This window comes from Aethalodelphis obliquidens, unplaced genomic scaffold (assembly GCF_003676395.1).
Source record: "Aethalodelphis obliquidens isolate GAN/ISIS:26980383/991018 unplaced genomic scaffold, ASM367639v1 scaffold28, whole genome shotgun sequence".
NCBI classification, from domain to species: Eukaryota; Metazoa; Chordata; class Mammalia; order Artiodactyla; family Delphinidae; genus Aethalodelphis; species Aethalodelphis obliquidens.
Genome location: NW_020837972.1, coordinates 24,107,895 through 24,132,613, shown reverse-complemented (window position 1 = coordinate 24,132,613; position 24,719 = coordinate 24,107,895). Strand labels below are relative to the sequence as shown.

Below are 24,719 nucleotides of genomic sequence, written 5' to 3'. Positions count from 1 at the left end.
TAACTGCTGAACAATCATCGACAGGAAGACACTGGAACTCACCAAAAAAGATACCCCACATCCAAAGACAAAGGAGAAGCCACAATGAGACAGGAGGAGGGGTGCAATCACAATAAAATCAAATCACATAACCGCTGGGCGGGTCACTCACAAACTGGAGAACACTTATACCACAGAAGCCCACCCACTGGAGTGAAGGTTCTGAGCTCCACATCAGGCTTCCCAACCTGGGGGTCTGGCAACGGGAGGAGGAATTCCCAGAGAAACAGACTTTGAAGGTTAGCGGGATTTGCTTGCAGGACTTTGGCAGGACTGGGGGAAACAGAGACTCCACTCTTGGAGGGCACACACAAAGTAGTGTGTGCATCGGGACCCAGGGGAAGGAGCAGTGACCCCATAGAGACTGAACCAGACCTACCTGCTAGTGTTGGAGGGTCTCCTGAAGAGGCGGGTGGTGGCTATGTCTGAGCGTGAGGAAAAGGGCACTGGCAGCAGAAGTCCTGGGAAGTACTCCTTGGTGGTGAGCCCTCCCAGAGTCGGCCAATAGCTCCACCAAAGAGCTGGGTAGGCTCCAGTGCTGGGTCGCCTCAGGCCAAACAACCAACAGGGAGGGAACTCAGCCCCACCCAACAGCAGACAAGCAGATTAAAGTTTTACAGAGCTCTGCCTACCAGAGAAACACAGGGAGATTGCCCAAGCCTCGTAGATAGCCTCATCCACCAGAGGGCAGACAGCAGAAGCAAAAAGAACTACAATCCTGCAGCCTATGGAACAAAAACCACATTCACAGAAAGACAGACAAAATGAAAAGGCAGAAGACTATGTACCAGATGAAGGAACAAGATAAAACCCCAGAAAGACAATTAAATGAAGTGGAGACACGCAACCTTCCAGAAAAAGAAATCAGAATAATGATAGTGAAGATGATCCAGGACCTCGGAAAAAGAATGGAGGCAAACATCAAGAAGATGCAAGAAATGTTTTACAAAGACCTAGAAGAATTAAAGAACAAACACCTAGAAGAATTAAAAAACAAACAGAGATGAACAATACAATAACTGAAATGAAAAATACACTAGAAGGAATCAGTAGTAGAATAACTGAGGCAGAAGAACGGATAAGTGACCTGGAAGACAGAATCGTGGAATTCACTGCCATGGAACAAAATAAAGAAAAAAGAATGAAAAGAAATGAAGACAGCCTAAGAGACCTCTGGGACAACATAAACACATCAACATTCACATTATAGGGGTCCCAGAAGGAGAAGAGAGAGAGAAAGGACCCAAGAAAATATATGAAGAGATTATAGTTGAAAAACTCCCTAACATGGGAAAGGAAATAGCCACCCAAGTCCAGGAAGTGCAGAGAGCCCCAGGCAGGATAAACTCAAGGAGAAACACGCCAAGACAGACAGTAATCAAACTGACAAAAATTAAAGTCAAAGAAAAATTATTTAAAGCAATAAGGGGAAAATGACAACATACAATGGAGCTCCCATAAGGTTAAGAGCTTATTTCTCAGCAGAAACTCTACAAGCCAGAAGGGAGTGGCATGATATATTTAAATTGGTGAAAGGGAAGAACCCACAGCCAAGATTACTCTACCTGGCAAGGATCTCATTCAGGTTCGACAGAGAAATCAAAAGCTTTACAGACAAGCAAAAGGTAAGAGAATTCAGCACCACCAAACCAGCTCTACAACAAATGCTAAAGGAACTTCTCTAAGTGGGAAACACAAGAGAAGAAAAGGACCTACAAAAACAAACCCAAAACAATTAAGAAGATGGTAATAGGAACATACATATCAATAATTACCTTAAATGCCCCAATCAAGAGACACAGGTTTGCTGAATGGATACAAAAACAAGACCCATATATATGCTGTCTACAAGAAACCCACTTCAGACCTAGGGACACATACAGCCAGAAAGTGAGAGGATGGAAAAAGATATTCCATGCAAATGGAAATCAAAAGAAAGCTGGAGTCGCAATACTCCTATCAGACAAAACAGACTTTAAAATAATGTTATAAGAGGGGCTTCCCTGGTGGCGCAGTTGTTGAGAGTCCACCTGCCAATGCAGGGGACATGGGTTCGTGCCCCAGTCCGGGAAAATCCCACATGCCACGGAGCGCCTGGGCCCATGAGCCATGGCTGCTGAGCCTGCGCATCTGGAGCCTGTGCTCTGCAATAGGAGAGGCCACAACAGTGAGAGGCCCGCGTACTGCAAAAAAAATAATAATAATAATGTTATAAGAGATAAGGATGGACACTACGTAATGATCAAGGAATCAATCCAAGAAAAAGATATGACAATTATAAATATATATGCGACCAACATAGGAGCACCTCAATACATAAGGTAAATGCTAACAGCTATAAAAGAGGTAAGCAACAGTATCTCAATAAGAGTGGGGGACTCTCAACACCTCACTTACATCAATGGACAGATAATCCAGACACAAAACTAATAAGGAAACACAAGCTTTAAATGACACAATAGATCAGATAGACTTAATTGATATTTATAGGACATTCCATCTGAAAACAGCAGAGTATGCTTTCTTCTCAAATGCACATGGAACATTCTCCAGGATAGATCACATCTTGGGTCACAAATCAAGCCTCAGTAAATTTAAGAAAATTGAAATCATATCAATTATCTTTTCTGACAACAATGCTATGAGACTAGAAATAAATTACAGGGAAAAAAATAAAAAAACACAAACAAATGGAAGCTATATAATACGTTACTAAATAACCAAGAGATCACTGAAGAAATCAAAGAGGAAATCAAAAAACAGCGAGAGACAGACAAATGACAATGAAAACATGACGATCCAAAACCTATGGAATGCAGCATAAGCAGTTCTAAGAGGGAAGTTTATAGCAATACAATCCTACCTCAAGAAACAAGAAAAATCTCAAACAATCTAACCTTACACCTAAAGGAACTACAGAAAGAAGAACAAAGGAAACACAAATTAGTAGAAGGAAAGAAATCAGAAAAATGAGAGCAGAAAAAAATGAAAAAGAAACAAAGAAAACAATAGCAAGGATCAATAAAACTAAAAGCTGGTTCTTTGAGAAGATGAATAAAATTGATAAACCTTTAGCCAGACTCATCAAGAAAAAGAGGGAGAGGACTCAAATCAATAAAATTAGAACTGAAAAAGGAGAAGTTACAATGGACACTGCAAAAGTACAAAGCATCATAAGAGACAACTACAAGCAACTCTATGCCAATAAAATGGACAACCTGCAAGAAACGGACAAATTCTTAGAAAGGTATAACCCTCCAAGACTGAATCAGGAAGAAATAGAAAATACGAACAGACCAATCACAAATAATGAAATTGAAACTGTGATTAAAAATCTGCAAACAGGGCTTCCCTGGTGGCGCAGTGGTTGAGAGTCTGCCTGCCGATGCAGGGGACGTGGGTTCGTGCCCCGGTCCGGGAAGATCCCACATGCCGCGGAGCGGCTGGGCCCGTGAGCCATGGCTGCTGAGCCTGCGCGTCCAGAGCCTGTGCTCCACAACGGGAGGGGCCACAGCAGTGAGGGGCCTGCGTAACGCCAAAAAAAAAAAAAATCTGCAAACAAACAGAAGTCCAGAACCAGATGGCTTCACAGGTGAATTCTATTAAACATTTACAGAAGAGCAAACACCCATTGTTCTCAAACTCTTCCAAAAAATTGCAGAGGAAGAAACACTCCCAACCTCATTCTACGAGGCCACCATCACCCTGATACCAAAACCAGACAAAGATACTACAAAAAAAGAAAATTACAGACCAATATCACTGATGAATATAGATGCAAAAATCCTCAACAAAATATTAGCAAACAGGGGCTTCCCTGGTGGCGCAGTGGTTGAGAGTCTGCCTGCCGATGCAGGGGACGCGGATCCATGCCCAGGTCTGGGAGGATCCCACATGCTGCGGAGCGGCTGGGCCCGTGAGCCATGGCCGTTGAGCCTGCGCATCTGGAGCCTGTGCTCCACAACAGGAGAGGCCACAACAGTGAGAGGCCCGCATACCGCCAAAAAAAAAAAAAAAAAATTACTAGCAAACAGGATCCAAAAACACATTAAAAGGATCATGCACCATGATCAAGTGGGATTTATCCCAGGGAAGCAAGGATTCTTCAAAATACACAAATCAATCAATGTGGTACACTCTATTAACAAACTGAAGAAGAAAAACCATATGATCATCTCAAGAGATGCAGAAAAAGCTTTTGACAAAATTCAACACTGATTTATGAGTAAAAACTCTCTAGAAAGTGGGCATAGAAGGAACCTACCACAACATACTAAAGGTCATATAGGACAAACCGACAGCAAACATCATTCTCATTGGTGAAAAAATGAAAGCTTTTCCTCTAAGATCAGGAACAAGACAAGGATGTCCACACTCACCACTATTATTCAACATAGTTTTGGAAGTCCTAGCCATGGCAGTCAGAGAAGAAAAGGAAATAAAAGGAACACAAATTGGAAACGAAGAAGTAAAACTGTCACTGTTTGCAGATGACATGATACTATACATAGAGAATCCTAAAGGTGCCACGAGAAAACTACTAGAGCTAATCAATGAATTTGGTAAAGTTGCAGGATACAAAATTAATGCACAGAAATCTCTTGCATTCCTATACACTAACAACAAAAGATCAGAAAGAGAAATTAAGGAGACAATCCCATTCACCACTGCAACAAAAAGAATAAAATACCTAGGAATACGCCTACCTAAGGAGGTAAAAGACCTGTACTCAGAAAACTGTATGTCACGGATGAAAGAAATCAAAGATGACACAAACAGATGGAGAGGTATACCATGTTCTTGGACTGAAAGAATCAATATTGTGAAAATGACTATACTACCCAAAGCAATCTACAGATTCAATGCAATCCCTATCAAATTACCAATGGTACTTTTTACAGAACTAGGGAAAAAAATCTTAAAATTTGTATGGAGACAGAAAAGACCCCGAATAGCCAAAGAGGTCTTGAGGGAAAAAAACGGAGCTGGAGGAATCAGACTCCCTGACTTCAGACTATACTACAAAGCTACAGTAATCAAGACAATATGGTACTGGCACAAAAACAGAAATATAGATCAATGGAACAGGATAGAAAGCCCAGAGATAAACCCACGCACCTATGGTCAACTAATCTATGACAAAGGAGGCAAGGATATACAATGGAGAAAAGACAGTCTCTTCAATAAGAGGTGCTGGGAAAACTGGAAGCTACATGTAAAAGAATGAAATTAGAACACTCCCTAACACCATACACAAAAATAAACTCAAAATGGATTAGAGACCTAAATGTAAGACTGGACACTATAAAACTCTTAGAGGAAAATACAGGAAAAACACTCTTTGACACAATTCACAGCAAGATCTTTTTTGACCCACCCTCTAGAGTAATGGAAATAAAAACAAAAATAAACAAATGGGACCTAATGAAACTTAAAAGCTTTTGCACAGCAAAGGAAACTATAAACAAGACGAAAAGATAACCCTCAGAATGGGAGAAAATATCTGCAAATGAATCAACAGACAAAGGATTAATCTCTAAAATACATAAACAGCTCATGCAGCTCAATATTAACAAAACAAACAACCCAATCCAAAAATGGGCAGAAGACCTAAATAGACATTTCTCCAAAGAAGACATACAGATGGCCAAGAGGCACATGAAAAGCTGCTCAACATCACTAATTATTAGAGAAATGAAAATCAAAACTACAATCAGGTATCACCTCACACCAGTTAGAATGGGCATCATCAGAAAATGTACAAAAAACAAATGCTGGAGAGGGTGTGGAGCAAAGGGAACCCTCTTGCACTGTTGGTGGGAATGTAAATTGATACAGCCACTGTGCAGAACAGTATGGAGGTTCCTTAAAAAACTGAAAATCTAATTACCATATGACCCAGCAATCCCACTACTGGGCATACACCCAGAGAAAACCATAATTCAAAAAGACACATGCACCCCAATGTTCATTGCAGCACTATTTACGATAGCCGGGTCATGGAAGCAACCTAAATGCCCATCGACAGACGAATGGATAAAGATGTGGTACATATATACAATGGAATATTACTCAGCCATAAAAAGGAACGAAAATGGTCATTTGTGGAGATGTGGATGGACCGAGAGACTGTCAAACAGAGTGAAGTAAGTCAGAAAGAGAAAAACTAATATCTTATACTAACACATGTATGTAGAATCTAGAAAAATGGTACAGATGAACCAGTTTGCAAGGCAGAAATAGAGACACAGATGGAGAGAACAAATGTATGGACACCAAGGGGGGAAAGTGGTGGGGGGAGGGTGGTGGTGGTGTGATGAATTGGGTGATTGGGATTGACATGTATACACTGATGTGTATAAAATAGATAACTAGTAAGAACCTGCTGTATAAAATAAATAAAATTAAGTTAAAAAAAAAGAATTGTAAAGAATTCCTAAATACCCTTTACTTATACTTCCCCAATTTTATTGCTTTACCACATCTGCTTTCTCTATAAAAGAACATATTTTTCGTGAAAGGTACGAGCATGAGTTGCAGATGTGAGTCCTCTATACTCCCCAGTGCTTCAGTATCTCCAACAAGGTCATTCTATTATCTAGTGACCATAAAATTATCAAATTGAGGAAATTAACATAAATGTCATACTATTACCTAATACACAAAACTTATACAAATTCCATCAATTGCCCAGATAATGTCTAAGAAACAAAATTTGTGTTTGGTGTGCAGTGCCCTGTCTCTTTAGCTCTTTTTTCACTGGAGCAGCCTTTCAGCCTTTTTCTTCTACAACCTCAACGTTTTTTAAAGTGCATGCCATTTTCATGGTAAATGGCCGTAACTTTTGTTTGCTAGATATTTCCTCACAATTTAGATTCAGGTTATGCATTTGGGGCAGGAATACTACAGAAATGACATTGTGTCCTTCTCAGAGAATTACAGCAACAGTTCCCTGATATTTGTTTGTACCAGTAGTGGCAATATTAGTTTTGATTGCTTAATTAAGGTGGTAAATGCCAGATTTCTTTTTCCAACTGTAATTAATAAGTGTCTTGTGGGCAGATGTTTTGAACCTAATAAAATAACCTCTCATAAAGCTGTCACTCAAAAAAAAAAAAAAAAACCAAAAAACTGTCACTCACCCAGTTTTAGCATTCATTAATGATTCTTGCCTAAAACAAGTATTACTGTGCTGGCTACCAAATGGTCATTTCCTTTCGTATTTATTGATATTCAACTGTTTAAAAGAGTTTTCCCCTCTTCCCTAGTTGTTTATACATTTATATATCTATATATCATTATGGATATATGGATTGTTATTTTATTCTTTGGGTTGTAACCTGTTATCATTATTTATTTGGTCCCAGTTTTGGCCAGTGTGTTAGAGCTGCTTGCAGTGTCCTTCGGGGCTTGTTCTGTGGCCTAGCATGTGCTCTGTGTGGCACAAAGTTCCATGTGTGCTTGGGGAGTCTGCTGCAGTGGAGTAGAGTGCTCCACATGTCTGCTAGGTCCAGCTGGTTTAGAGTGTTGTTCAAATTGCCTGTTTCCTTGCTGAATGTCATGGGTTGAATTGTTTCCCCCCGAAAAGAGATGTTGGAATCCTAAACCCCCACCTCAGAATCTGACCTTATTTAGAGACAGGGTCTTTACAGAGATAACTATGTTCAAATGAGGTCTTTAGAGGCTTCCCTGGTGGCGCAGTGGTTGAGAGTCCGCCTGACGATGCAGGGGACACGGGTTCATGCCCTGGTCCGGGAAGATCCCACATGCCGCGGAGCGGCTGGGCCCGTGAGCCATGGCTGCTGAGCCTGCGCGTCCGGAGCCTGTGCTCCGCAACGGGAAAGGCCACAACAGTGAGAGGCCCGCGTAGAGAAAAAAAAAAAAAAAAAATGAGGTCTTTAGGGTGGGCCCTGAACCAATAGGACTGGTATCCTTATAAAAAGGAGAAATTTGGACACGAAATAGACACACATAAGGAGAAAAATGATGTGAAGACACAATGGGAGAAGACGGAGACCTAGAAGTTGAAGAGAGAATCCTGGAACAGATTCTCCCCTCACAGCCCTCAGGAGGAATCAACCCTGCTGGCACCTTGACTTCAGACTTGTAACCTCCAGAACTATGAAAAATATAAAAAATAAATTTCTGTTACTTAAACCACTCATTTTGTAGTACTCTGTTACAGCAGCCCTTGCAAACAAATGAAGATTTTGGCTGGAAAACAGGGTGCTGCTTTAGCAAATACCTAAAAATGTGGAAGTGGCTTTGGAATTGGTAGAGGATGGAAGAGTTTTGAGGTACTTGATAGAAAAAGCCCAGATTGCCTTGAGGACACTGTTGGTAGAAATACGAATGTTAAGGTAGTACTGGTGAGGTGTCAGACAAAAATGAGGCACGTGTTATTGGAAATCAGAGAAAAGCGGCAGAGAACTTGGCTGACTTGTGTTCTAGTGTTTAATGGAAGGCAGAACTTGTGAGTGACGAACTTGGATATTTAGCTGAAGAGATTACTAAGCAAAGTGTTGAAGGCATGACTTAACTTCTTCTGAGAATGTATTGTTAAACGTAAAGGAACTAGATCATGAAGATCTGGAAGACTCTCAGCTTACTCATATCGCAAAAAACGAGAAAGCAAGCTCAGGAGAGAACACCAAGCATGTGGCCAGACGCTGCTTGCTCAAGAGATTATGGGTGTATGGCTTGTGAATCCAATTAATCATCTCAGCAGAAATGCTACCAACTTGGACTGAAGGGAACAGAGCAAGGTTGAAATGAAGGAACTTTGTCAAACTTCTGAGATTCTACAGGCAGGAAACAGGCTGGAAACAGGCTGTGAACATAGGTTATCCTTAAAGCAAAGGGAAGAATGACCCTGAGGGCAGGGCCACTTCCTTGGTTCCAGAAGGTGAAGCCTCCTTTTTAATTCCAGAGGGCTGGCCCACCATCCAGGGTTGAAGGGGCAGGGCCACCACCCCAGTGGGCTCAGAGGACAGAGTATTTAGCCAAAGAGGGTTATTCTCAAGCCGTAACATCTAATGGAATTTACCCTGCTAGTTTTTGGACTTGGTTGGGACTCATAACACCCTTTTTCCTGATTTCTTCCTTTTGGAATGGGAATGTCTATCCCATGCCTATCTGATTATTGTATTTTGGAAGCAGATATCTTATCTGGTGTCACAGATTCACGGATGAAGAGGAATATTGCCCCAGGATGAATCATATCCCAAGTCTCACCCATACCTGATTTAGATGAGATTATGGACTTAGAGTTGATGTTGGAGTGGATTAAGATTTGGGGGGATGTTGGGCAGGGGTGAATGTATTTTGCATGTGAAAAGCATATGAATTTGGTGGGGTGGGGAGGGGCAGGAGGGCAGACTGTTATGGGTTGAATTGCATCCTGTCAAAAAAGACGCTGGATTCCTAACCCCCAGTATCTCAGAATGAGAAGTTAATTAGAGACAGGGTCTTTACAGAGATAATCAAGTTTAAATTAGATCACAGGGTGAGAACTAAGTCAATATGACTGGCATCCTTAAAAGAACAGGAAATTTGGACACAGAGCTGGTAACAGCGAGGCATGGGGTACTGCAAGAATAAGCTGCCTCCTACAAGGTATGGTTCACTTTTTCACTGAAGGGAAGGGCCTCTACATCAGGAGTTAGTGGGTTCTGTGGGTAATACCGTGTCTGCCTCAACCATTCAACTCTGCCACTGCAGTGCAAAAGCAGCCGGACAGCAATACACAGATTGTGTCTGCCTGTGGTCCAAGGAAACTTGATGGATGGACACTGATATTTGAATTTCAAATAATTTTCTCATTTCATAAAAGTTTGGCTCTTTTTAACCATTTAAACATGTAAAAGCTTCTTACTTGCCATCCATACAAATATGGGCTGCAATCTGTATTTGGCCTGCAGTCTGTAGTTTGCCAACATCTAGACCATATCCCCGAGTGAAGAGCATACAGTGCAAAGTATACCACGAGTTTGCTAGGCTGAGTCCTCGGATACTTCTCAGATATCGCTACTCCAATTATCAATTATCAAGAGACAACTTTTCTAATGCATGTTTACATAAGGGATTAGTGCGCACTTAAGGTAGATGACTCTAATTCAGCAAGCCAACTGTGTATTTGGTGTCCACCATCTCAACGCTACAGCTCTGAGTAAGCAATTATTTCAGCAATGTCAGAGCGTGGCTGAGTTCAGTACTCTGCCTTGAGATGAGATTCCAGGCCTTCAAGTCTGTCCTTGTTGTGTTTAAGAGCCGATGTAACCAGAATGAGCCATCTCATCTCCTGCCCCAGATTTCCTCATTAATTTAAAACTCTTCTAGGACAATAGTTCCTCAGTATTCCCAGAATCTTACCAACAGGGGCCACAAGGTTCTTGGTGTACACAAGCAATAACACTATTTCATACTATGTACTAAAAAGTATCCACCTTGGAATATAAACAGGAATCTGATAGACTTTCTTCTTGTCTCAGGAAAAAACCTAAACCACACACCCAGCTGTTCTTCAACAGTTTACTACCTACAGCTACTCCAGAACAACGACTTACCAGTTAAAGCCCTTCAGTGACAAAAAATAGGAACTCATTCTGCTTAACTTCAGCAGAAAACAATATTTATTGAAAAGATGAGGAAGCACACAGAAGACCAGAAAACCAGGTTCAAAAGGGGCAGTATCCAAAGTTATTCTGAAAAATCAAAACAGCAAGAACTAACTGATGGTCTCAGTAGAATTCTGGGACAAGAATGGGTTCCAATATTTCCCTGCTGGTTCATGGGAGACTGAAATCGAGATGCAAACTCCTGGAAAAGAGGCTCCCATTTCCCAACAACGGCAGAGTGCTCACCTGTGACTGGTGGAAAGGACACCCTGAAAGACCCACCGCAAGGGTGCACACACACAGGAGGGGTATTTCTCCAGAGAGATCTAAGCCGCTCTTACAAATCAATGCAGAACAGACACTGAACTGGTAAATATAATCAATGTTCATTATGGTGAGTGCTCTTAGGAAGCACCCCTGTTAACAAATGCCAGACCCACTTGCTGGATATGTAAATTCATTTGGAATGAGAACTGAATCCTTTCATTTATTAAAAACTATGTTATTTTAGTTATATTGCTAAGAAATAAAGAGACAACACTGATCCTTAGCATTTAATGTGGAGAATATTAGAGGGTGTTATTCCACAAACTATCAAATATAACAAGTTACATTTTAAAATAAAATACCAAAAATTTTTAAAACACTATTCAGTGTTACTCAGGAAAGTCACACTCCATACCCCTTAACCTTCAGAGCATGTTCCTTGCCATTTTCCTATTACTCTAGATACATATTAAAATAAAAAACAACTTTACTCTCTACCAAGACTTTCTTCAGCACCACATCTGGAATGCGACTCCCCATGTAACACAGCTTCCACGGGAAGTGCTTTCTTGATTTATTAAAGTTACAAGGGTTTCTCAATATGATTCCCCATGTTAAATCTTCATAATCAGGCTACCACTTCTGATACAGTTACTGCTCTGTACTCCTGCAACTATTCTCTTGTATATAAAGATTTGTATGACTTACTTCTGAAAGCTTTTGCACATTCATTCCAAATATGATTGGCCTCTCTCTCGTATGACTAATTTGATAAAAGAGTATTTTTAGGACTTCCTGCCTCTATTATCCTCTGAAGTCTCCTGTGGATCAGCTTCTGTGAGAATGATTCTAACATCTACTCCGCTCTGATTTCTCACTTGTGAGTTTTTCGATGTATACGAAGCCCTGAATTCCAGCAGAAGGATTTCCCACATTCAGAGCATTTCCATGGCTTCTCTCCTGTATGAACTCTCTGATGTTCACTGAGAGACGACTTTTGAGTGAAGGCTTTCCCGCATTCACTGCATTTGTGGGGTTTTTCTCCTGAATGAGTCTTCTGGTGTATCTGAAGTGATGCCTTCCTAGGATAGGCTTTCTCACATTCGCTGCATTCATAGGGCTTCTCTGTTGAATGAGTTCTCTGATGTATAATTAGCTGTGATTTCCCACAAAAGGCTCTCTCACAGAAGCTACACTCATAGGGTCTCTCTCCTGTGTGTGCTCTCCGGTGTATAACGAGGTATGACTTGCTGCTGAAGGCTTTCCCACACTCACTGCACCCATAGGGCTTCTCTCCCGCGTGAGCTCTCAGATGCGCGGTGAGCTGTTCCTTCCTACCGAAGGCCTTCCCACATTCACTGCACTGATAAGGATTATTTCCTGTGTGAATTCCCTGGTGCACAACAAGTTGTGTCTTCATGCTGAAGGCCTTCCCGCAATCCCTGCACTGATAGGGCTTCTCTCCCGTGTGCATCCTGATGTGAACGAGGAGATACGACTTACTCCTGAAGGCTTTCCCACAGTCACTGCATTTATGGGGTTTCACTCCTGTGTGAGTTCTCTGGTGCACAATGAATGGGGACTTCAGACTAAACGCTTTCCCACATTCACTGCATTCATAGGGTTTCACTCCTGTATGGCTTCTCTGGTGTAAAATCAGCTGTGATTTCCAGCTGTAGGCTTTCCCACATTCACTGCAACCATAAGGTTTCCCTCCTGAGTGAATTTCCTGATGGACAATGAGCTGTGACCTGAATGAGAAGACTTTCCCACACTCGATACAGGAGTAGGGCTTCTCTCCTGTGTGGACTCTCTGATGAGCATTGAGGTTTGACTTGGCACTGAAGGCTCTCTCACATTTAGTGCATTCGTATGGTCTCTCTCCTGTATGAATTCTGAGATGTACAATGAGCTGTGATTTACAACGAAAAGCTTTCCCACATTCGTTACATACACAGTTTTTTTCTATACTATGAGTTCTTTGATGCTTAAGAAAATATGATTCATCATACCCATGAAACTGATCAGGATTCTGTCTTAGATAGCTTCTGGCTGAAGCTAAGTTTTGTGTCAAGCTTTTTCCAAGTGTATTATATTTAAGGAGACTTTGTCTTGAAGAAATGTGGCTTTTGCTCAGATGAAGCTTTCCAAATGCATTACAAGCATAGCTTCTCTCAACACTTTCGAGTTCATCTTGATTTTTCTGGTACCATTCTTTCCAACCTTCTAGGAAAAAAAAAAAAAAAACACCATATATTTAAAATCATAACACAAACCGAATATAGAACTAAAGGGCTTTAGAACTGCCATGTAATGAGTGTTTTTCTTTTGGTCCAGGCCTCTGACACACTGGTTCAAAAGAAATACTTGCCAAGTGCACACACATCACATAACCAAGCATGAGGGCAAGGGGAAGTGAATCAAACCAAAATAAGTCCCTTTACTGAAATGGGTAGCCGATTAGCAGTGATCAAAAATGTTTTTTTAAAAATAGAAGTTTAAAAAATTTAGCCTGCACTTAGAAGCCAATGCCAACTATTTATGCCAATTTTATTATTGCAGGAGTTTACTCATAAAGTTAATTCACAGAATACAGAATAGCTAGGCATGACCTGTAGGTAGGTACAAAGAGACATTAAAAGAGAGACTGAGTGAGCCATAAGGAAAGTAAGGCAAAAGCATTCCAAACAGAAGGAAGAGCAAGTGCAAAGCTCCTGGGGAAGGAACCTGCGTGGCATGGTTAAGGAGCAGAACAAAGGCCAGGACAGCTGAGACCCCCTGAGTGAACAGAGTGACTCTGAGTGAACAGAGTGAAGGCAGGAACCAGATTAGGCAAGGCCCCGTACACACTGTCTGTGTGTCAGCACCCGTCAGACACATAGCCTCAGTCACCCCCGTACACGACTGCTGTGCTGGGGGCCTCAGTAGCTGTCCTGCTTTCTCAGGACTGCTTGCTAAACACTTTTCTCCCCAAAGTGGTGGGAAACTGGAGGAAGAAGAGCAATTTCAGAAGTGCCTTCCCATTTCTGCCACTGAGAATGCAGAGTGGGAAAGCCCAGGGGCACTCTCCTGCAAGCATATAAAGCTGGGACCAGAGCACACGAGGAAAGGAGAAGGAGGATGGCAATTCTGCTGTTACAACACTGGGAGGCAAAAAGCTTTGATTTTCAGGACAGAAGAGCCTTTCCACAGTTACAATATAGAAGAGAAGCCCAAACTTGGACAACTCAAAAGGGAAGAGTAAGTGGGGTCAGGGAAATAAAAGCAGGGTGATAAAAACCACCTAAGATACAGGGGAGATTAGGCTAGGTTTCAGAATTCTTTTAAGAAAAGAGCCCAAGGGACTTCCCTGGTGGTCCAGTGGTTAAGAATCTGCACGTACACTGCAGGGAGCATGGGTTCCATCCCTGGTCGGGGAACTAAGATCCCACGTGCTGTGCGGTGTGGCCAAAAAAAGAAAAAGAAAAGTGCCCAAGAAAGTAACAGATGTAATTTCCAAGTGACTGGTGTGAGAAGAGAGAAGTAAGCAATGAAATCTCCTAAAACAGTCAAGGGGAGAGAATGAAATGAAAAACTATGGGTAAAGTCAAGGGACTTAACTGCAGAGGCAAGAGAGAAAACAAGGCCCATGACTACGGGAAGGAAGGCAGAGAAAAAAGGTGCCAGAAGGAAGGAAACTAACCCAGAAAGCAACCTTTCAGAGCCACGGGAGGACACCGAGGGCCCCATCCTTACCTGAGGACTCACGGGCTCATCCCGAGTCCACCCGGTGGTTCAAGGACTTCAAAGAACAGTTCGCGCACACAACACTCCCTGAGTGCCAGCCCCGGTTCACTCCAGACCTCCCCTCTCCATGGTTTCTGCTCACCCACCTGGACAGCTCTGACGGGAAACTTCCGCGTTTATTATCCATGGCTCTTCTCCTTGCTCCAACTTGAAGACTAAATCAGGTTTGGTACCATGATACCCTGTTAAGGGAAAATCACAAAGGATGTGGGCCAAACTGCTGGGGACTAGAAAAGGAAGCTAGGAGCTCAGAAAGGAAGCAGCTCGTTTGCGCTTGCAGAAAGATTACAATGGGGGGTGAAGACAGAATAGGGACTAAGAACGTATGACCTCCAGAGCTCAAGTCCATAATCATTAATTACTTCAGAGACCCCGGGATAGAACAACAAAAGAAAAAGCAGTGGCAACTTATGACTCACGACCTGAGCCAAAAAGAGAAGCTGTACTTACCCACAGACACCAGGTTACTATAGTTTTCCAGAGTCACATCCCGGTACAGGTGCTTCTGCGCAGAATCCAATAACTGCCATTCTTCCCAGGTGAACTCCATAGATATATCCTTGAATGACGACAATCCCTGTAACAATACACACACCATTCCACAGGCTGCAATTATACTGGGAGACATGGAAAAGATGTAGAGGACCCAGGAAAGGAGAATGTCCCTCCACAGACTGCATCCTGAACCCACCACTTGCTTTGAGAGAGAATTAAAAAATAATAATAATAAGTGAGCCTCCGTGTGCTAGATACTCTTTTGGGTCCTGAAGACTTCAGGATGAGTGAAGCCCACTCTGGCCTTCAGAAGCTTTTAGTCTTGTAGAGGGAAATGAACAGCTATGCATGCAGACAAAATAAGGTGTTTCCAGTCTGATAAGAACCTATTCAGGGAGACCTTGCACGGGGTGGTGAGCACGACTCGAACTACAGGCACCAGACACACAAGGTCTGACCCTCCGGAAGTGCCTGCCATCTGGCCGGCTGCTCAGCCCACCTGAGTCTCAGTGGGAGCGAGCACATGAAGAAAACATTCCAGGGACTTCCCTGGTAGTGCAGTGGTTAGGAATCTCCCTGCCAATGCAGGGGACACAGGTTCGAGCCCTGGTCCGGCAAGATCCCACATGCTGCAGAGCAGCTAAGCCTGTGCGCCACAACAACCGAACCTGCACTCTAGAGCCCACGAGCCACAACTACTGAGCCCGCATGCCACAACTACTGAAGCCAGTGCACTCTAGGGCCCGCGTGCTGCAACTACTGAGCCCACATGCCACAACTACTGAAGCCGCGCTCGTAGAGCCCGTGCTCTGCAACGAGAGAAGCCACCACAATGAAAAGCCTGTGCACCGCAACGAAGACCCAACACAGCCAAAAATAAATAAATTTTTTAAAAAAAGAAAGAAAGAAAAGAAAACGTGTCAAATAGGTGACTTCCCAGGCTTCTTCCAAGAAAATAAGTGGTCCACAACCGAGTCAACCAGGGGACACCCAGCACAGACTGTGAACCTAAAGCCCAGGTCGCGGAGCCACAGGCCACAAACCAGTGCAGGGGGGTCTGCTCCCTGAGGTGCGCGGGTCCTACCAGGTGGCCCTGCGGCAGTGTCAGCCGTGCAGCCTGCATGACTGGTGCTTGATGCCTCTGAGAACTACCCAGTGTACTCACAATAAATTCCTCTCACAGGACCAAAAGATAGCAGCAAGCCACAGACCCTCAGGGGATCATTCAATAAGTGCTCATTAGGCACCAACTGTGGACACAGTCCCTGTCCTCAGTGGGTTTCCATTCCTGCAGGGGAGATGCCAGTAAACACACAGCCACCTAGCACGCAAGCGGTGACAGTGCTCTGACAGGCCTCCAGCAGCTTCATGGGAGAGAGGCGGGGAGGAAGACACAGGCGCTATCTCAGATGGGTCATCAGGAGCCCCCTGCTGAGGTGACATTTGGGCAGAAACACAAGCAGTGTGAGAACGAGCTCTGAGATTTCTTCGGGAAGAGCCTTCCACGCAGCATGAAAACAAAGGCACAGGCCTGCAGGGCTCAAGGACGTGGTAAGGACTTGGATTTCATTCCACAGGAGGAGAAGCCCCCGGAAGGCCTTGGACAGGGTGGTGCGCTCTGACCCCCACCTGAGACCATTCTGACTGCCACGGAGAGGGTAGGGGTCCTAGTTCCAGTGAAAGATGAAGGTCCCTGGGGCTGGAGTAAGAGCACTGGGGTAAGGAGCCGTGGTTGGGTCCCAGGCATTCAGTGAAGCCAGAGGCAGAGACGCCCCGGTGGAGACGACAGCGCAGAGAGAGAGAGAAGGACGTCGAGGAGAAGGCAAGGATCTGGCCAAGCAAACGGAAGACACTGCCCTCTACAGGTTGGGAAGCCTGCAGGACGAGAAAGGGAGGGATGGGGGCTGAAGACAAGGAAGCAGCAGCTAGAGGAGCCCCGACTGACGCCCTAACAGGCTCCTCCCCAAGAGCGCTGCCTGCAGCGAGGGGGACCCCGGGGAAGACACAGTGAGTGCAACTCTGGGGGAGCCTCAGAGGCCAGTGGAAATACAGGGTAGAGCCCTGTCACAGGCTCCAAGCGATCCCTGTCGTGCTGGGGACTGACCGCCAGATGACAGGAGCTTCCCATCCCAACCCACGAGGAACTCCCACAGGGACAAAACGTGAAGTGGGAATAAAGAGAAGAGCCTCCCATCTCCCACAGCCTGAGTCGGGGAAGAAGAGGGGTTGGAGTGTAGCCTGGACTTTCCAACGCCTCGAAGTTAACTGACATCCAAATACTTGGCTCTTGCCAAGATGACTGCCAGGGCCGGGGAGGGACAGCTGACAGGGCACGTCTGAGGTCGTGATGGAGAAAAATGAAGCCATGACATCAAGCCCAGGGCATTCACGCAGGGGGGAGGAGAAACAGGAAGCAAGGCCTGAGGCAGATGCCACAAGAGCAAACACAGACCAAAGAGACAGGATGGAAGAAGAAAGGGGTAGAGCAGAGAGTGTATTTTATTTTAAGCCTTTTGCTATTTTTAAGCTTGATAAGAATAAAAACAAAATACAAAGGAAATACTACAAAAAAATTTAATTGGGCAAGCATAATCAAGAAATGAGGAGACTTCCCTGGTGGTCCAGTGGTAAAGAATCCGCCTTCCAATACAGGGGAAGTGGGTTCGACCCTTGATCGGGGAACTAAGATCCCACATGCTGTGGGACAATTAAGCCCGAGCTCCGCAACTACAGAGCCCGCGTGCCCTGAAGCCCTCGCACCACAACTAGAGAGAAGCCCGGGAGCTTCCCTGCTGGCACAGTGGTTAAGAATCCGCCTGCCAGTGCAGGGGACATGGGTTCGTGCCCTGGTCGGGGAAGATCCCACATGCCACGAAGCAACTAAGCCCGTGTGCCACACCTGCTGAGCCTGCGCTCTAGAGCCCGTGAGCCACAACTACTGAGCCCGTGTGCCACAACTACTGAAGCCCGTGTGCCTAGAGCCTATGCTCTGCAGCAAGAGAAGCCACCACAATGAGAAGCCCACGCACTGCAATGAAGAATAGTCCCTGCTCCCCGCAACTAAAGAAAAGCCCTTGTGCAGCAGTGAAGACCCAACGCAGCCAAAAATGAATAAATAAATAAAATTAAAAAAAAAAAAGAGAAGCCCGCGTGCCACAAGGAAGAGCCTGCCCCACAATGAAAGATGCCGCAGCTAAGACCTAAAGCAGCCAAAAAGATAAAGAAAATAAATAAATTTTAAAAAAAGAAAAGAAAGAAAAGAGGGAATGACCAAGACAGGGTGCATAACTCTAAGATAGAAAAGGGATTTTAAAATTCATAAACGATCACTATACACAAGCAGTTCTGCTATAATGTGATGTTACCAAAAAAAAAAAAAAAAAAAAAATCACCACTATGCAAAGTCTCCGGCTTATGGGAAGAGCAGGGTTGGGGTGTGACACCTTTGTAGCACACATGAAAAAAGAAAATCAGGAACCTTAATAAAAACAGTAGCAGTTTTATACATGTTTGATTTGAGAAATACTACCATAAATATGGCACTGTACCTTGAAAAACGCCTGATGTTTGGGTGTCAGAAGGGCCGTAGGTTAGTATAAAGTGGTGAAAAGAGGCTTGCCTGAAATCAGTCAGAAAGCTCACATTGTTCCCTAAGATATCAATCATGTTGAAACAAATTTACATCCTTAAAGCAAACATGATAGCAGAACTGACTGTATTTACAAATTTCTTCCAGTAAATTTGAAAACTTAGAAGAAATGGAAAATTTCCTAGGAAAATAAAAGTAACCAAAATTTGCCCAGAAAGAATTAGGAAGACTGACTAGCCCATGGTCATAAAATAAACTGAAACAGTAATCAAAGGTATACCCTCTCCATAAACACAACAGTCCCACACTATCTTGAAAAGTAAGTTCTATCAGCATCCAAGGAACAGAAAATTTCTCCCATATCTAACCTGATGTAGAGCCAGGAAATGATAGGAAACCCATCACACAAAACCTGTATAACCCTACAGAGCAGGCAAGGACCGCACAAACTGTAGTCCAATCTCATTTATTAAAAATACCTAGATAAAGACACTAACAGAGTAAAACAAATCCTGTACATATATACATAGCAAACTATGAATGAAGTTTATCCAGAAATTTAAAGGACAGTCCAAACTTTAAAAAAACAAAACACAACCGTATCAAAGAAATAAGTAACGTTAGTACATTAATGGAGGACAATCATCTCAATAGATGAAATAAAGTACTACGAGGAAATTTACGCTTTTAAAAATCGGAATTCAGTTTGTTACAGGTAAAAGTAATTTCCCTAAGCCTATAAAAAAAAATCATACTTTGTGTGAAACTAAAATCAGGAACAAGACACGGACGCTCACATCAACTCTGCTAGTCAGCACTGTCCCAGAGGATCCAGCAGAGCAGGAACAAAGCAAAATGCCAGCGATAAACACTAAGCAAGGAGAAGAAACTACTGTCATTATTTACAAACATCTGATTTTCTGACTAAAAAACCTAACAGAAACAGCTGGCATAACATGAGAACCGATAAGAAACATCAGCAGGGTGGCAGTTAAAAAAAAAAAATCAACATGTAACAGCTCTTTCATACATCAACAGTAACCAACTTGAAAATGTAATAAGAACCACAACAAATCTAGAAAGTACTCAGGAATAAAGCTTAAAAATAGAGAAAAACAACGAAAAATACACATGTGACAAAATACATAAATGCAGAGGCAAAGAAAACACAATAGCCCAGATATGGAAGCAACGTAAGTGTCCAGTGATAGATACAGAATATGTGCTACACAAGCACACACACACACACACACACATACACACGAAAATTACTCAGCCATTAAGGAAAACCCAAAATCTTGCCATCTGTGACAACTAGAACTAGAGGGTATTATGCTAAGTGAAATAAATCAGACAGAAATACAAATACCATATGACCTCACTTATATGTGGAATCTAAAAAATTAAATGAACAAATAAACAAAACAAAAACAGACTCATAGACACAGAGAACAAAAGGGTGGTTGCCAGAGGTAGAAGGGTGAGTGAAATAGGTAAAGGGGATTAAGAGGTACAAACCTTCATTTATAAAATAAATTAGCCACGGGGATGCAGCATAAGGAATATGGTCAATAATACTGTAATAACTTTGTACTGGGACAATTACCAGCCTTGGGGCAGTGATCATTTCATAATGTATGTAAATGTCAAATCAGTATGTAGTACACCTGAAGCTACCATAATATTGTATATCAACTAAATTTCAAACATTTTTATATTTTTTAAAAAAAGAAAAAAAAAACAGAGGCCTGAGTAGTCGAGTAACATTTATGATATGTACACTCAATGTGGTATAAAAATATTTTCAACAAATTAATTTATAAATTCAATGAATTCTCAATCAAAATGCTAAGAAGATATTTCTTTTCTAACACTTATTCACAATAAATAATATCATACGTTTGGACTACCGCTGCTACAACTAAAAAATTAATAGTAAAGTACAATCCTCATGAACATCAGAGACCCACGGAAGCAAGGAGGACTAAATGAACCAAATTTCAGAGAGAGGAGAGCTCTTTCCAGGTGAGCTAAGAGCTGGCTGGCTGTTTACTTCGCCAAGGGCATTTGTCCAGCCTGAGAACAGGTGGGACGGGGTCAGCTGAGACAGAGGACGACACCAGGAGAAAGAGAAACCAGTGGAGCCTTCGATGTCCCCCTGGACAGCAGGCTGTCCCCCTGGGGCATTTTCTGAGTGCGGTCAGTACAGGAACTGGGCGGGAATGGCAGACTGACTCTCCCATAGTCTCAAGGCACTTAGGACACAAAGTACTGCGAGGGAGAAGCCTGCGATCGGCACACCCTGCTGAAAATACAGGTGAACCGAGTCGAACTAAAGCAGCACCCCAGCCCCAAACCAGCTCAATGTCTGTTTAGATGAGGTGATCAGTCACTCCCCAACTGCACAACAGAGGAGAGGGGAAAGAGGCTCTGGTAGAAAGTAACATTGAACTTCAGTCTCTGTGGCTGTTCCCTTTATACCAATTCATGTACACACACACACAAGTAAAGAGAGAATGACAGAGCTAATCTGGGGAATCTGGGTGAAGGGTGTGTTTTTTTTTTTTTAATACAATACAGATTATTTTATACTATTCTTGTAACTTCTCTAGTTTGGAAATTATTTCAAAATAAAACATAAAATGTAATAAATTTTAGGGCTTTCCAGATGATCCTTTGCCTACTGAAAGGGCCCTACACCATCTGGCCTTGCTCTCACACGCTCCCTCCCCATTCCTGCCGCACGCCTTCTTTCCACTAGACAGGGCACCTGCTGGTTCTCACCTTAAGGCCACTGACTTAGCTGCTTCCTGTTCTGTGCCCCCATACTCCCATGATTATCCAGCTGTCATTCAGATTCTGCTTAAATGCTGCCTCAAGACAAGGTTGCCAGTCTGAAGTAGCCACCCAGCCTCTCAGTGCATGAGCATTCACAACTTTGTTCATGGTGTTCCCCTGGTATGTCTTACCGTCTCCCATACCCTTCACGGGGTCATGGGCCCTGTCAGTCTTGTTCACCCCTGCATGCCCTAGAAAATTACCTGGCATAATAGTCAATAAAGGCTTGCTAAACACGTGCACTCAAAAACAAGGAAATACTGTCTACATTTGTTCAAGTCTTTTAGGTCTTAAGAGGCAATAAGAACACAGGCTCTGAAGACACTCTGCATGGGTCTGAATCTCAGCTCTGCCACCCTCGTGTCCTTGTTCCCCTTACTAGTTTGGGACCTGGCAGGCTCCCCAGTTTCCTCAGCTGTAAAATGGGGACATACTTGCCTCACAGGGCCGTGAGGTGCTAATGACATCACACACACCAAGTGGCTAGGCCAAGAGTGGTGCCTATTAATATTATTCAACAGTTGTGAAGTCTTCTTTTTTCAGGTCCTGTACCCTTATGGTCACTTATTTTATCTTTTCCAATTGCTATTGCAAATACGTTTTCTCTCGTTGTACTCTCTGTATAGTTATTGTTTAAAAGCAAAAAGTTCATTGATTTTGAGGTTAACTGTACCCCTCCGGCCGCCCCGGTGAAATCCCTTCTCCCCTGACACCCAAACTCTTCCTGTCACACTTGATCACCTAAAAAAGTGTCTATACTATTACTAATCGCTTCTCTACATCCTGCTGCCCACAGTCGCATGCAATCCCTTCGCCTCTCAGGAACTGACCACCTGCACCACCCCCGACATTCTCTCTGCTCTGGAAAAGCTGCTTAAGACCCACATTCTGAAGTCCAGGCGGCACCTTTCGGCCTCATGAAATACTTCTGAGGCATTTCGTATCATGGCTTCTAGGAAGCTCTCTTCTCAAATTTGCAGCGGAAGAAACCACTCTCCAAATGTTCTGTCACCTCCCTTGCACCCCAGCCCTTCGGCACCGCCGTCCTGGTTGCCCCCGAGTCCTCTACTGGTCCCTCCTGGGGCTCTACTCGTCGTACCCTGCGCTCCCCCGAACACAGGCGCCTTTAATCTGCACATGTTAGTTGAAAACCCCTAGCCAAGCCTACAGACCCGACGACAGGCACTGCGCTTCGAACACCTACAAGCCCGCTCGGCCCCCGGATACCTCTTCCAACAGTGTTCTCCAGGCCGGAAACACGAGCAGCGCGCCAACGGCTCGGTCCACTGGCCCTCTCCCCTCGCGACGCGGATCCTTCCGGCTCTGAGTCCTCGAACCCGCCCGCCACCCTGCCCAGCGACCACCCTCCACAAGGGACCGCAGCTCCTCGAAAGCAAGAAACGTACGTAATTCTTCGCACTGCCAGCGTCAGTCTCAGCGTCAGCACACAAAGACACTCCGTGTATGAGCATCTCAACAAGTGAATGAACAAAGAGGAGGTTAATTTCCCTGATGGGGCCCGAAAGGGCTGGACACGAAGACAACTCCGTACTTGTGTGTGAGAAACCTGAAACGACAGAGGATCACTTCCTTCACGAGGACCCTCGCTGCCCTCAGAATTCAGGGACCGCTGTAGACCATAAAACAGGGTACCTGCCGAAGGACAGGGCACCGGACACAAAATGCCCGAAGACGAGGAACGTTCCTGGAGACCCAGGCGGACGGCGGCGAACACGCGAGTTCAGGCCCTGGCGTGGCCGTCACGGGATGAACACGGCTACGCTCACGGCCCAGTCAGCTTGCGCAAGGGAGAAAGTCCCGACTCACCCAACACGAAGCTGTCCGGGACCTGCTGGCCATCCCGCGCTGTTTCGTGCAGGGTCTCCCGGCTGCTCCCACCCCGCCCACCCAGCAGGGGCTTCGCGCCCCACGGAGGGAGGGTCCGCGGGCACCAGGCACCTGCCCGTCGGGGCTGAGTCCCTCGCAGGGACGCGGGCTCCGGGACCGGGCGGAGGGAACCGGGGCGATGAGTTTGTACCGTTCCGCAGCCGTGAGGCGGGAGGGACCGAGGCCGGGCTGGCCGCCTCCACGCCCGGATCGACCGTGGGGGTTCAGGCGGCCAAGAGCCTGGTGCGCACAAGACGTTCCGGGCCAGGGTACCTTCGCGTCTCCGCCAGCTCCGCGGCCAAGGAAACAGTATGTCCCCGGCCCGCCTCTGTGCACAGTCGCCCCGCAGGCTGCAGCCCGCTAGGCGCGTACTCCGCTGAGGCGGGGGTGCGGCGCACGCGGAAGTACGTCACGCGACCAGGAGCGGCCGGCAGAAAACGACATCTCCCAGAACACTCTGCGGAGGAGGCGGAGGGCCTGGGGAGAGCGGCGGAGGCTGACGGGAAAGGCGGGCTGGCTGGCTTTGCAAGAGCCCGGTGTTCCTCCCTGCCAGCGCCTTCCCGGGCAGAGTCCCTCTCCGTGCAGGGGCTGGCGCTCGGGTTTGGACGCCACACCGGGTAGAGTTCCGACCGGAGGGCACAGCGGAGAAGAACACCGTGTGAGGCTGCAAGCTGCAGTGCACAGGGTTATAAAACAGTTGTGAATATCGGTAGATGAAAAGAGAAATAGAAGTACATCACTAATGGGAGACATGAACATGCTAACTCTCCGTCCGAGACAGAGCAAACAATAGCCGACTGAAAAAAAACGCACAACCTAAACGTTGAGACTTAATGTTTTATTTTATGGCCAAAACTGAGGACTTAATCTTGGGACACAGCATCTTAGCTCTGAGGGGCTGCTCCAAAGAGGCAAATGGGGAAGCCAGGATATTATAGGAGTTTTTGCAACAAAGAGCAGGTAGTCGGAACATCAAAAGATTACTGTTGATTAAAGAAAACCACACATCTCAAGTTAAGGAATTCAGGGCTTTTTCTTGTTGTTGTTGTTACTTTTACCATAAGGAAGAGATTTATTTATTTATTTGTTTTGGTAACTTTTACCATTAGGAAGAGATTTTTTTATTTTTATTTTTTTAAGTTTTATTTTATTTTTGAATTTTACTTTATTTTTTTATACAGCAGGTTCTTATTAGTCATCCA

At 44.4% G+C, this 24,719-nt stretch overlaps 1 protein-coding gene across 2 annotated transcripts; it reads right to left on the bottom strand.

Annotated features, from left to right (window-relative positions):
- Nucleotides 1-11,027: 11,027 nt before the first annotated feature.
- Nucleotides 11,028-23,870, bottom strand: ZNF26 (zinc finger protein 26). 2 transcript variants are annotated; one of them, XM_027125244.1, is made up of 4 exons: nt 23,458-23,870; nt 15,159-15,285; nt 14,795-14,890; nt 11,028-13,148 (listed from the first exon to the last, which is right to left on the bottom strand). In XM_027125244.1, exons 1-4 carry the CDS (start codon nt 23,488-23,490, stop codon nt 11,797-11,799), a joined length of 1,608 nt encoding a protein of 535 aa, XP_026981045.1. In that variant the 5' UTR covers nt 23,491-23,870; the 3' UTR covers nt 11,028-11,796. The 2 variants fall into 2 exon arrangements, with proteins under 2 accessions (XP_026981045.1, XP_026981044.1); XM_027125243.1 differs by lacking the exon at nt 23,458-23,870 and adding an exon at nt 23,037-23,423.
- Between the last annotated feature and the right edge of the window lie 849 nt (nt 23,871-24,719).